The following is a 13,747-nucleotide window of genomic DNA, read 5'->3' on the forward strand; positions in this document are numbered from 1 at the left end:
CTATTCCTATTCCTATAAAATGTAATTCATAAAGAATCAATTTATTTAGAAGACAACATCTAGATCTTACAAAGGCAAGCAATCTCAAAATCATCTAGAATTTGAGTTTATCAAAAAATTCATAATACTTATAATATAAAGTATTATACCAAAATAATTATTGATGTACAACTGTTAATCTAAAAGACAACTTTCCATCAAATACAAAAACACTTAATGAAATAAAATGAATCACACAAAAATTTAATATATGCTAAACATCAAACTTTTAGAATTAAGATAGAGAATCATCTTGATTCAGTTATGAGTGTGCACCCTCACTACTTTATCAAGATCTTTTCATTCTTAATACTAAAATTTTCATTTAGAACACACATTTACTATAGCACAAACAAGATTTTCAAAAACCTTTTTAAAAAAAATATTTGAAAACCTTTCACTATAACTTTAATTAAGACTCCAATAATTATTTATAAGCAAAAGAAGCACAATGAACCCACTACCCTCAGGTCATCCTAAGGATGAACTGCTCTGATACCAAATGTAACATCCCTATATTTTCCCATATCTATAACCATAATCTGTATGAAATATTAAAATAAATATATAAACATAATACAAATATATCTAAAATTTCATTATTATAATGTTTCAAATTATCTCTCTCTTCATAAGACTCATTTACATAAAATTTAAAACAAAATTTCAAAAGAAAAATAAACATTTTCCATTATCCATCTTCTCACCGAAAAACTTTATCACCTCTAACATCATCTGCTCCCGTGTAAAATACACGATCATCATAGATCAAAGAAAAACAACCACAAAACAAAACAAATGGTAAGCTAGGTATTTTTAAAACTTATAACACAAATATGACTTTAAACATCCACATAAATTCATCATTTCTCATGCATTTCACATAACCATCAAGTGTCTATCAACAATTTCAATATTCCTCTTTTTCATGTTAGACTTCTACTGACTCATAACACATAGACACTTGACTCTACTTCCGGAAGACTCGTGCGTTGACTTAGACTCAGAGATCTGCACCTGTCATACTACATCACTGTGAAATCCACACAGCTATGCGCATAATTAATCTCAATATCATCTCTCTCCTAGTATGACAGGGTTAATTCATATAACATGTCAAGTTAATTATCTTTCAAACAACTTACTCATTCATATGAACCTCCTTCGACTCTCACCACCTGAATAACTTCATCTATATGATTCCATTATCTCAGGAGAGTCAGGATATCTCTTTCTAGACGAATCCCTAGTCAATGCACATCCTAAACAATCTTAACACGGTATTTTCTTTCCTGAAAATACTATGTCTCGATTAGAATTCATATTTTGAACCTCATAATATCCACCATCAAACAATCAAATCATATCAATGTTTAGAATATCCAAAATACACAACAATTCATTAACTAATCATATAAATGTCTAATTAAAGAGATTTTCAATTAACTATACATGAAATAAAAGTTTACATACTTTATACGAAAAATTATATAGGAATGAATAAATCAATCTTTTAAAAGCAAATAAAAATTAGTTTAATATTTTTATTTATTATTTTATTTTACTTTAGCTTGAGCTAGAATTCGCTAGCTTGAGCTAAAATACTCCAGAGAGCACCAGAATTTTTAGCTTGGGCTAAAATTCGCTAGCTTGGGCTAAAATCCTTCAGAGAGCACCCATAACTTTTTTAGCTTAGGCTAAAATTCGCTAGCTTGGGCTAAAAACCTCCAGAGAGCACCCAGAATCTGTTTAGCTTAGGCTAAAATTCGCTAGCTTGAGCGAAATATGCAGAAAATTTTTGCATAACTTAATATACCTATCAGATTATAAATCAATACCTCATTCAATTCATAAATTATAAATCTACATATTACATTGACAGTTCCTGTTCAGCATGATACAATCACTCTCATTGAATCCTTGAGCTATTATGTCCATTTATACATATATATGATTTTTAATTCCAAAACCATTTAAATCAAACAACCAATTCTCAATCACAACACTTTCAATTTCAATCAAACTACAATCTACTCAGAACAAGAAATCTTGCAACAAAATTTGGAATTGGTGACCACGTCACACTCACATTCAAATCTTCTAACCTAGGGTTCTATTGAAGATTTTAAACTAGCTCCCTTTACCTGGACTTTAGCAGATGCTCATTAAGATCTCCAAACCCACCAAAAGCTTAAGGATACCCTAACCTGCACCACAGAGTCCTGGTCACAAATCTAAGTACATCACTAGGACCCTGAGCTAACAGAGACTAATTCTGAAGATAAAAAACCTCACATGCAAACTTAAATTAAAAGGTAACCCAACCAGATCAAAACTAACTCAAAGGAAAAAGAGCCAAGAATGAACTTACTCTATCTAAGATTTTGATCGGTCAAACTTGTAGAGTTCACTGCCAGGAGTCCAATGGCAGACTCTAATCATCAAACTAATGAAAGAGGAGGTCAGAATCTAAGAGAGAGGAGAGAGGAAAGGAAAAAGGAAACAAAAGTGAACATACTCTATGAAAGATTGTGATCGATCAATCTTGTAGATCTCGCTGCCAGGAGTCCAATGGTGGACTCCGATCGTCAAACAGATGAGCGAGGAGGTCGGGATTTTAGAGAGAAGGCAGAGGAAAGGAAAAATGAGTTTTTAGAGAGATGATGGTTCTTTTTAAAATGAAACCTGAATAACTAAATTTCTATTTATATAGCCTTTTCACTTTAATAATAAAATATTCAGGTGTCATTTTAATTGTACCATTTCTACTCTAAGACTATTTTTCTCGGTCCTTACAGTAGATACATCTTGTTTGGTTATAGATGACAAATGAATCCATCTTACGAGTATTGTCATAACTCCGTTCTTGGAAATTCCTACTTTAATTGGGTATGGATAATATCTAAATTTTGTAAATTGTGTATAAAGACGTGTAAAAAACTGATACTCGAATAATATTTTTAAAAATAATAAAAAAATATCTATCATTTAAAAGAGTGTGAAAGTCATCAAGTTCATATTACAACAATCTTGTAATGAATTGATTGCGGTAATCCTAAATCTAAACCCTAAATCCCAGAAAAAATATTTCAAAACTCTCCTTAAATACCACGAGTTTAAAAATTTTCATAAAATACTATGAATTTCAAAACCTTCATAAAATACCACGGATTTCAAAACCTCCATAAAACACCATAGATTTCAGAACCTCCGTAAAATATCATGGGTTTCAAAACCTGCATAAAATATCACAGATTTCATAGCCTCCTTAAAATTTCAGAGCCTCCTTAAAATATGACAAATTTAAGAACTGATGGAGAAATTCGCACGCAGTGTAATTTTGTTAACGAGGATTTGTCCGCATTATTAGCTGGTGTGGCCTACAAAGATCCTAATGTGAACCTGCTTGCTCAATCTAAGTAAGTTAATACGTGTAAGTTAATATGTGTAGTAAAGGGAAAATAAAAGGTTCTAAACCTTGGTGCTGTGCTGAAATTGTCCAATTAGTGTGGATGGCAAAGTGATTTTGCCATGTACCTCTCAGTTTGCTATGTATTTACTTCGATGAATCTCATTATCATTTCCACCTTTCTCTCTCTCCTCTCTTACTTGAATAATATAAAGTCTATACATTTCTTTCTTTCAAATGCTACAGAAGTAAAACCATATTATGAATTTAATTGTGTGCCATACAATTGCGTAGCAAAACCATATTATGAATTTAATTGTGTGCCATACAATTGCGAGCCTAAAAGCATTTTGTTAATTTCAAGTTAAGTGGAGTAAAAAAAGTGTTAATTAGATTTGAAGTTGTATGTGGATAGCAGTGATAGTAAAATTATAGAAACACAAGAATAAGAAGATTTTCAGACACATGAGATAAATCATAATGAGATTTTTACTTTCGCGCAACTGAAGGCTTGATCTTGGGTAAAGTCCAAAACCTATAGGGTATGTGTTTTCCTTTTCTGATTGGTCTCAAGAGTCACTGATTTGTATAAAATCTGTCAAAAAAAATTAGAAGGTATAACTGATGAGTAGAGGGTTCAATGTTAGTTTTAACGCTTTTTAGTTACGTTTTTGTAAAAGAGGTTAGACTCAAAGTTTTTGCTTATGTTATGAGATTGGAGTAAGAGAGAGTGGTAGGTCTTTTATACAATAATTGATGTATTTATGAAATAACTCTTATTTATTCATTGTTTTTTATAAAAAATTAATTAGGATAGGAATATATCAGACCAACAGGCACACCGTGCTTTGAAGTATTAATATGTTAATCACCTGGAAGTTGGAGATAAAATCTGATATAAGCATTGGGATATATACCCTGTCTGCTACACAAAAATGTATTGTAATACAAACCTACGGGTATCTTGTACTTGTAGCAGTGTGACTGATTCATGTAGATGCACACAGTCCTTGTCCTGATAATGTAATGACAATATTAAACACATAATATGCCAAGAGTTGCATAGCAAAATCACGTTTGCATGCACACTTTGTTTTATTTCAGTATTGTAGTAAAGAGGTTTACAACCTTTAGTTTGCTTTTACAGCTCACATTTCCCATTAACTTAATAAGATTGAGAAACCATGTTTTATTATGGATTTTTGTTCACAAAATTACACTGGGACCGAATTTCTCCTTCATCCCCCGTCAGCACTCCAATATTTCCCATTTTTATCATTGACGCCCTAAAGTTGGCAAAGAAAGTGTTTTGGTTACTGCTGAAGCTATTGACAATGGGAATGGTATCAGCACCAGGAGTAGAGAACAGTTCTTGGTCGGTCTGAAGTAAGCCTTTGCGTTGCTGAAGATTGGAGTAATATTTGTTATCAAATTGATCAGGAGTGGTGAGGTCCAAATTGGTGAGGTTGTTCCCAGTTGCATTCTGGGGGCATATCTGACGCAGTGTTGCTAAGTAATTTGTATCCAGAGTTGGATCAGGGTTTCCAGTGTTGTTGAAGTTGTATAATCGGTTGACGAATGTAATGCAGTGAGCTCTTCCAAACGTATGAGCACCTGTGTATATGCATATATATATATAATGGTTTGAAAATTAGAAATAGTACATGTAGTGTTTGTTGCCATGTTTGAAAAAACTTATTCACCTTCACTTTTCAACAAATTAAACAAAAATTAAGAAACTCTATACACCTTAAATAGAATTTGAGATCATGAAGTTGATGCTTGGTATTAGTGATGTGAATTTGATTATGTATACCTGAGAGTGCAACTAAATCAGTGGTGTTGAGACCTTGATTAGCAAATGATGCTTTAAGTTGAGGGAGGGTGAAGAAAGGAGGAGGAAGGTTTTGATTTGCAAGGGTTCTGTTTGCAGTTAAACTATCTTTTCTTCCTAATAGAACTGCCCATGCTGGACCTCCTCCCTGAAATAGATAGATTAAAACATTTTAGTACATATTTTATAAAACTCACAAAAAGTTAATGGTGGATGTTTAGCTAACTGAAATTTTAATTTATTGCCTCCAACAAAACAACAATGTACCATATAGCACAAATATTCATTAATTATTTAAAACATCATCAAAGATATCTCATTACAGACAAAAATCAAATTATCTTCTCTTTCCTTTTCAATGACTTTTTCTCAAGAAAAAAACAAAACTATAAGTAATAATAAGCATTTTGCACGAAAATCCAGGTCACATGTACTTAAATTATTGACTTTCAATGTTGATGATGCCAGGTATTACCAAAATCATTTTTGCCGTGCTAGAGTTCAACACGATAACGAATTGTCCTTATAAATAAGGAAAAATTTCTTTTGACATTCCAAAATAAAATAAATATAATTAAAATAATATTTTATAGGGTTGTTAAATGTATGTGTTTTACGGGTGTTAAATATCACCACCCTATAAATAAATACCTAAATACCCGAATTTTGGAGATGTTATTATTTGAGTGTATAATATATTATTATAATTAAACATTGCTTAAGTTTTATTTTTTCTCTTTTTGCATATCTTGGAGGCAAGTAAGTTCAACACGGTTTGAGTCCATTTATTCATGTCATTAATGGTGACTCACACACACACACTAAAATTATGGTATTAAAAACTATGCCCTTTTTTCAACCAGCTGACTCAAATAGGTTTAATCTTAATCACGCAAGTTATTTTTTTTTTTCAATCAAGGCTTTAATTACGCCAATTAATTTTCATAAAGAATAACCTACAACTCTTGGGAATGTTCTCTGTCTTGCTTCTTTTTTTCAAAAGCCCGGAAAAGTTATTATAATCAGTCAATTTTTTCGAGTCTAAGAGTATCAAAATTAAACATTATCACTGATTTCCATCCATTAATACTTATCCCATCATTAATACTTATTGAGATTGAGATTTTTCAATGATATCCGGTGTGATCTGATTCAAAGAATTCACTACAAGAAAAAAAAGTTAAGCTAGTTTTAGTGAGAAAAAGTAATGATAAATATAAGATTGGTTACTATTTATATATTATTTGTGATTATTATTTTTTCACTAATATTGTTTATAATAGTGACAAAATTAAAAATATCACAATAAATATATTAAAATTAATGATAAAAATAAAATTTGTTCCTATTTATTTATTATTTGTGACTATTCATTTTATTTGTCACAAATGTTATTCATGATAGTGACAATATTAAGAAATATCACAATAATTATATTAAAAGGTTAAAAACACATATCATAAATAATTACTAAAAAATATATAATATTTTTTATAATAAAAATATAATTAATATAATTTACTAATTATTTATAAATTAATAGTTATTTTTATCAATGATAAATTTTTAATTATTAGTCTGTTAAAATATGTCTAACATTATTTTCATTTTATGATAATATAATTAACGGTGATAACTATAAAAATTATGACTATTTTTTTAAGTTATTAAAAAATAATTGTTCTACTTTAGATTTGAACTCAAAATCCTTTAATGAAAAAAATTCATTATTTTCACTATATCACTTTAGAATTATCATGATGTTTGTATCAATAATAATAATTCATTCTTAAAAAAAACTATTAAATTTATGTTATTTTATATTTAAATGTATGATTTTCTTTTTTATAAGTCAATATTATTTTTATTTTGTGATAATGCAATTAATAGTGTTATATATAAAATTTGTCACTATTTGTATATTAGTTGTGACTATATTTTAAGTTGTCACTATTTGTATATTAGTTGTTACTATATTTTAAATGTGACTAATTTTAAGTTGTCACTAATTTTTTATTAAAAATAAAAAATATACATGCTATAAATAATTATTTATTAATGTAAAATACCATATGATAAATTTATTTTTCTTTCAATAAAAATATAATTAATAAAAAATTTATTGAATTTTTATAAATTAATAATGATTATTTAATATAAAATATCATATAATACTAATTTCATTATTATATAACTAGTAATTGTGAAAAAAAATATTAAAATTTTTCTATTTTAAATTTGAACCCATAATCTTTTATTAAAGAGACAATTTTACTTTCATTGTGTCACGTTACAATTACAATACTTATTTTGACACGATCGGTCGGTTACTTAGACCGAGTGACTGACTCGTCTAGTACCAACCGGTACATTAACAATTTAAGAAATTATACAACTAATGTGTTAAAGTGAAAATGAAAACATATAATCAGAATTCATGAAATTATAAAATAAATAATCAAAAGTACATAATTCATCCGTCAACAATTTTTTTTTATCTTTTCTTTTCAATTTAACACTCTTTTTATTTGACTATGTTCTTCTTTTTTCTTCATACTTTATAAATTATATAGACTTATACTATTTATTAAATTTTATCTTTTTCTAAAAATAAATATAATTATAAAATATAAATGATTAAGTACAAAGTTTGTTATTATGTATAAATACATAAATACAAGATAATGAATCAATCTCTATTTGTAGTAGGCTTATAACTGGTTAAAATATTCAAAAATAAGTTTGAAGCTTATAATTTAGTCAATTATAACTAAATCAGTTATCATGTATTGTTCTCCACATATGTTGAAACAATGTATATTTCTAAATATCTCAAGAGTTAAGATACGAATAAGATGTTAGTACTTAAGCTTATATATTATGAGAAAAATGCAATTATTCTCTTTGAAATTAGGTTTATCAATGTTGTCTTACAAAAATATGCGGTAAATTTTGTCATTAACATCATAATATATAATATACAATTATTTAATTGTAATTATTATTTTATTGTTGACCTTATAATATATTTAAATAAATAATAAAATATAAATATAGTTATATTTAAGTTAATATATAATCAATGTTTATGGTTAAATAAAATAAGATAATTAAGTATTACTTTATTAAAAATATATAAAAATTTAACATCATTTATTAAAATAAAAAATTATAAATTTATTTAAAAAATTAAAAATATATAAATTTTATTAAAAGATTATGAAAAATAAATATTTTTTTAAGAATATAAACGTTTGAGTAACATTTAAAATGATTTATAATGAGATAATTATATTTTTTAAATTAAATTATAAAAAAGACAAGTTTTTTTAAAGTAAACTTGAATAAAAATTACTCTTATTTTATACTTCTTAGATTGATCCATCACATATGTAACCTTAGGATTACACCTCTCCTCAATATTACTCAAAGACTCATGTTTATATGTTTGTGCATATCTAAAACAGTTATTTTCATGAGATTTATGTAACCTTTGGTTTTGGTAATTTATTTAGATTGAGCTAACTAAGCCATCTTCTGATGATTCTTTGGTGGCCAAAGTAGCCAATCCAGCAGAGTTCCCATTAACAAAATTACATTGTTTTCTAATCTCTCCTTGAGATCCCGTTAGCACTCCAATGTTGCCCATTTTTATCATTGCTGCCTTGAAACTCTCAAAGAAAAGAGTTTGGTTGCTACTGAACCTATTAACAATGTCAATGGTGTCAGCACCAATTGTGGAAAACAGCTCTTGATCACTCTGAAGCAAGCCCTTGTGAACCTGAAGATTGGAGTAGTAGTTTTTGTCAAATTTGTCTGGTGTAGTTGGGTCGAAGTTGGTGAGGTTAGTGCCCCCTCCACCATTGGGGCATACTGCACGAAGTGTTTGTAAATAAGTTGTGTTAAGTGTTGGATCAGGGTTGCCAGTGTTGCTGAAATTGTATAATCTGTTAACAAATGTACTGCACTGAGCTCGGCCAAATGTATGAGCACCTGAAAAATGAAGGGTCAAAATGTTCTATCATTTATTATAACTAGTCATATGAATTTTCTGAATTGTGAAATATATATATATACACACACACATACCTGAGAGTGCCACTAAATCAGTAGTGTTGAGGCCTTGAACAGCAAAGGCAGCTTTAAGTAGAGTAAGGTTGAAGAATGGAGCTGGAAGATTTTGATTAGCAAGTGTTCTGTTTGCTGTTAAACTATCCTTTCTCCCCAATGGAACTTTCCAGTCTGGACCCTGAGCCTGTGGAAGGTTGTAAATTTCATAAGGGATAAAGTAAAAGCAAAAGTCATATACTTATCAACTTAGACTTTGGTTAACACTTTGCTAATGATTTGTCTTAGCTAATTTGCTTACCAATCTTCATTTTCTTCTCTGTTTTCTCTCCTTAAATTGTTAGTGAGCCTTAGTTAAAGGAGACCACCACTTAAAATATATGAACAATTATGCAGAAGTCATTCTCAAGAAGCAGAACCTCCTTACTTATGTCAGTTAAACATTAAAAAGTCGACACATTCAAAAAACTAAGAAAAAAATTGGTAAACTATTAAGGTTTCATAATATGCACATAGAAAACCCACTAACACATGGAGAATGTCTAAAGTTATAAGGTTTGTGTTAACTCCATCTATTACTTTATATAAAGGGGAAAGTGATGGTATTCAACATATTAGAAGAAATCAATAGAAAACATAGAAGCGGGACATACCAGAACAGAAGATATTTCAGCTGCAAGGGTAAGAATATCAGCACAAGAAACTACACCAGGACAAGCATTTTCCACTGCAGTCTTGATCTGGTTCACAACATCCAAACCTCTTATTGAGTTGATATTTGGCAAAGCTTCTTGCTCGCTCACTATCGTGTCTGTGTTGTTCAACAAAATTGATGCGTCACACCCCTGCATGCATCAGGAAAATCATAATAAACTTATTTTGTTAAGACTAAATTATGATACCATGCTCTTTAAGCTATAAAATTTGAATGAGATCTTGATTTAAAAAACTAATTTTAATCTTGGGTTTCATTGTGAATGAACATACTTGAAAGTAGTCATGACATTAAACTGATGAATGTAACAAAAGAGATTTGTCAATGACATTAAACTAAGGAAACTTGACGACCAAACATGAAACATACTTGAACGAAGCAGTCATGAAAGTGGAGCCTGATGAGACTAGCAAGCATTCTGGGGTCTGATTTAGAAACATTTCTGATGACTTCACGAACAATAGAATGCACAGAGGGACATGTGTTCCTATAGAAGGAAGGGTCTAGTTGTGCATCAGAAGAGAATGGTAAAGCTCCAAGCACAACCACCACACAACACAAAAGTGTTACTTCCATACGAAGGGGACCCATTTCTCTATTATTTGTGCTAATTAGTATTGAACCTGTTGGCTATGTGAGACCCTTTGGATGAGAAAACAGCTATTTATAGTGATACATGGCCTTTTAATCAATGCAATGTCCCTGCATTTCGTACTTCAGTCATTCAAATAATTTTCAATCATGTCACTTCAGAGGAAAACGTGTAAAGTGATGAGAAAGATCTGGAGATTGCATGTGCATGTAGGAAAGTTTCATTTTGATTCAACTTACAATTTGTTTCTCCAAATGATATGAGCTTTTTAAGCCTTGGTATTAGATGAACTTGGATTTACAGAGTTTAATTTTTATATATGTTACTGATTAATCCAATAAGAAATTTTATTAGATCCTTTTATAGTAGTTATTGAAAATGTGAACAAATCTTTTTATGCTTGGATGATAGGTTTTTGTTATTATACATAAAAGAATTTAGTTAAATTTATTAACAAAGTACTACATTGATTTTAATAATGTGGAAGATGATTTAAGATTGAAGAGGAAATTTGTGAGGTGGAGAAAGAGTGAATTTATGAGGTTGGTTGGATTGAGGGATGAGAGTGAATTTATGATGATGGTTTATTAAAATTTGAGAATGATGTGATAGATGAGAGAAAATTTAGAAATTATTTTAAAAATATAAGTTTACAAATTTATCCTTGTTATTAAAAAATATTTGAATAATAAATTATAATATTATTTTTGTGTATGTTTGAATTAATTGAAATTTTCTAATATATAATATCCATAATTACTTTATTTTTTAATAAAAAATAAAAAATATAATAGAAAATATTTTTATGTTAAATTAAAATAATTTTATTAAATATATTAAAAATTATAAAAATAATATTTATTAATATATATTTGTTATTTTATATAACTATGTGTTGTTGATATTATAATTTTATTTTATTATTTTCATTATTTATAAATGTATATTGTTATTAATAATAGTATAATTAAATATTTTTGAAATTGTTCAATAAATTTATGTATTTGTATATTGTATATTATGATAAAATATATGCACAAAGATATTTGGATAAAATATAATAATCTTACTTGAAATCAACACAAATATATTTATTTGTGTGAAAATTGAAAAAACATTTTCACCCTCTTCCTCATCGAGTCCATCACTCTCAAAACCATTGAAACAAACACAAGAAGTATCCTCTCCATTTTCCTTTCTCCCAATTCATGCCTACCTAGAAAGAAACACAAATTCAAATGTCTTTTTATGAAACTAAGTGAATTTAACAAGTGTACATTTTAGATTTGACTGGGAAAAAAAATAAGAAAGTAAAATATTTTTTTTATAAATTTATCAAATAAATATAAAAACTATAATGTTTGAGAAATAAAATTATTTGATATTTTTATTTTATAAAACTATTATACTAGTATTAAAAAATATTTAATTTTAGTTGAGTTTAAAATTGTTAATTTATATTTACTTTATAGTTTAAAAGGAAAAAAAATATATACATTTGTGCTATGTGATGATACCAAAATATTATCCTTACCATTTTAAAATAATTACCTTTTAAATCTTTAAATTAATTATAAAAACTTAGAAATATTAACAAATAATTTCATTTTGTTATATTATAACATTTGTACTAAATAAAACATTTTTTAGTAAAATAATATAATAACATAGTTAAAAACTTATAATATTGAATTAAGAAATGCTAGTAATTTTTATGATTAGATAGAAAGTTTAAATGATTATTAATTTAAAATAGATAAAAAAAAAGTCGTATTCAAATATTATAATAAAATTTAAAGAACAAGTAAAAGTAAACTCACTGCAAGAAAATCATGAAATAAAAACCAATTTTTAGAAATTAAAATAATTAGTTGTAATAGTAACTAAATTAGAGACCACTTTATAAACTAAAAAAAAATTGGTTTCTAAATTAGTTTCTATTATTATTAAATAGTTTCTAAATTAGTATCTAATTAACAACCAAGGTTTTAGAGACCTTTAGAAACTAAATAATTGGTAGTTAAAACTGGTTGCTAATAAGATACCAATTTAGAAACTATTTAACAATAATAGAAACTAATTTAGAAATCAATTTTTTTTTAGTTTCTAAAATGGTCTCTAATTTAATTACTATTGCAACTAATTATTTTGGTTTTTAAAAATTGGTTTCTATTTCATGATTTTTTTTAGTGACTTTAAATAATCAATAACATGATTTATGTCGCATGTGTAGTGGATTTTAAAAATATGGATGCTAATTTTAATTTTTAATTTTTTAAGGCTGATTTTAAATAGTTTTAATTTATTATTAAAGTTTAAATTAATTTTTAATTAAAACGACACTAATATGTTTTTACTTTAAAAAAATTATAATTTAATGTTAACTAAATAACATTAAATAAAATTATTTTTAATATTAATTTAATTTGTGTCGTCATTTAAATATATATATATATATAATTCATCTTCAATAAAAATAAAACACAAACAAGAGAATACACATAAAAAAAATTGAGTAGAAGGATATAAGTATAGATAAAGAGTATGAGTATGAATATAGAGACGGGTGGGTAGGAAGAAATGAGTATAGATGAAATATATAAGAAAAATGAATGAGATAAATGTGAAAAATAAAAATTGTGATAGAAGAGATTTGTCATTTAAAATATAAGCTTAAAAATAATTTACTATTCTTATTTATTGTTGCACCTAGTATATAAATAAAATTAATGTCGCTAATATTAACTTAAATAAATATTAAAAATATATTATACCAAAATTAGTTCAATCAATATTAACTTAAATAAATAAAATACATATTAATCTGAGTGACACTAACTTTAATAAATATAAATATTAAAAATAAATAAGATTAATATCAATTAAATTATCACTAACTTTATTTATTTTTAATATTTTTTTCAATTATTATCGATAATATTTTTATTTTTACATTATTAAAAAGTTAATCTATTATTATAGTCAACGTTTAATTGACATGTATATTTTACATAATATAAAATTTAATTTAAAAATAATTTTATAATTTTTAACTTTTAAAAAAATTTAACCTTATGTGGTTAAAATTAA

The 13,747-nt window shown here is 27.0% G+C and overlaps 1 protein-coding gene and 1 pseudogene across 2 annotated transcripts; both read right to left on the minus strand.

The window, feature by feature from the left end:
- Positions 1-4,497: 4,497 nt before the first annotated feature.
- On the minus strand, positions 4,498-5,766 carry LOC150027349 (peroxidase 15 pseudogene; annotated as a pseudogene). The gene is made up of 3 exons (XR_016521759.1): positions 5,758-5,766; positions 5,265-5,430; positions 4,498-5,062 (listed from the first exon to the last, which is right to left on the minus strand). The product of XR_016521759.1 is annotated as a peroxidase 15 pseudogene (transcript).
- A 3,013-nt stretch (positions 5,767-8,779) lies between these two features.
- On the minus strand, positions 8,780-10,716 carry LOC137832041 (peroxidase 15-like). The gene is made up of 4 exons (XM_090303150.1): positions 10,435-10,716; positions 10,004-10,195; positions 9,372-9,537; positions 8,780-9,275 (listed from the first exon to the last, which is right to left on the minus strand). The coding sequence occupies exons 1-4, from the start codon at positions 10,654-10,656 to the stop codon at positions 8,794-8,796; spliced, it is 1,062 nt and encodes a 353-aa protein (XP_090159276.1). The 5' UTR covers positions 10,657-10,716; the 3' UTR covers positions 8,780-8,793.
- Positions 10,717-13,747: the final 3,031 nt, after the last annotated feature.

Source organism: Phaseolus vulgaris, chromosome 6, assembly GCF_051622355.1.
Source record: "Phaseolus vulgaris cultivar YP4 chromosome 6, ASM5162235v1, whole genome shotgun sequence".
NCBI classification, from domain to species: Eukaryota; Viridiplantae; Streptophyta; class Magnoliopsida; order Fabales; family Fabaceae; genus Phaseolus; species Phaseolus vulgaris.

Excerpts from the sequence above, each read along its gene's own strand:
- LOC137832041 (XM_090303150.1), bottom strand. The coding sequence starts at position 10,656 with ATGGGTCCCCTTCGTATGGAAGTAACACTTTTGTGTTGTGTGGTGGTT. Across the intron at positions 10,196-10,434 it reads TTCATGACTGCTTCGTTCAA|GGGTGTGACGCATCAATTTT; the intron begins GTATGTTTCATG and ends TGATGCATGCAG. Across the intron at positions 9,538-10,003 it reads CTGAAATATCTTCTGTTCTG|GCTCAGGGTCCAGACTGGAA; the intron begins GTATGTCCCGCT and ends AACCTTCCACAG.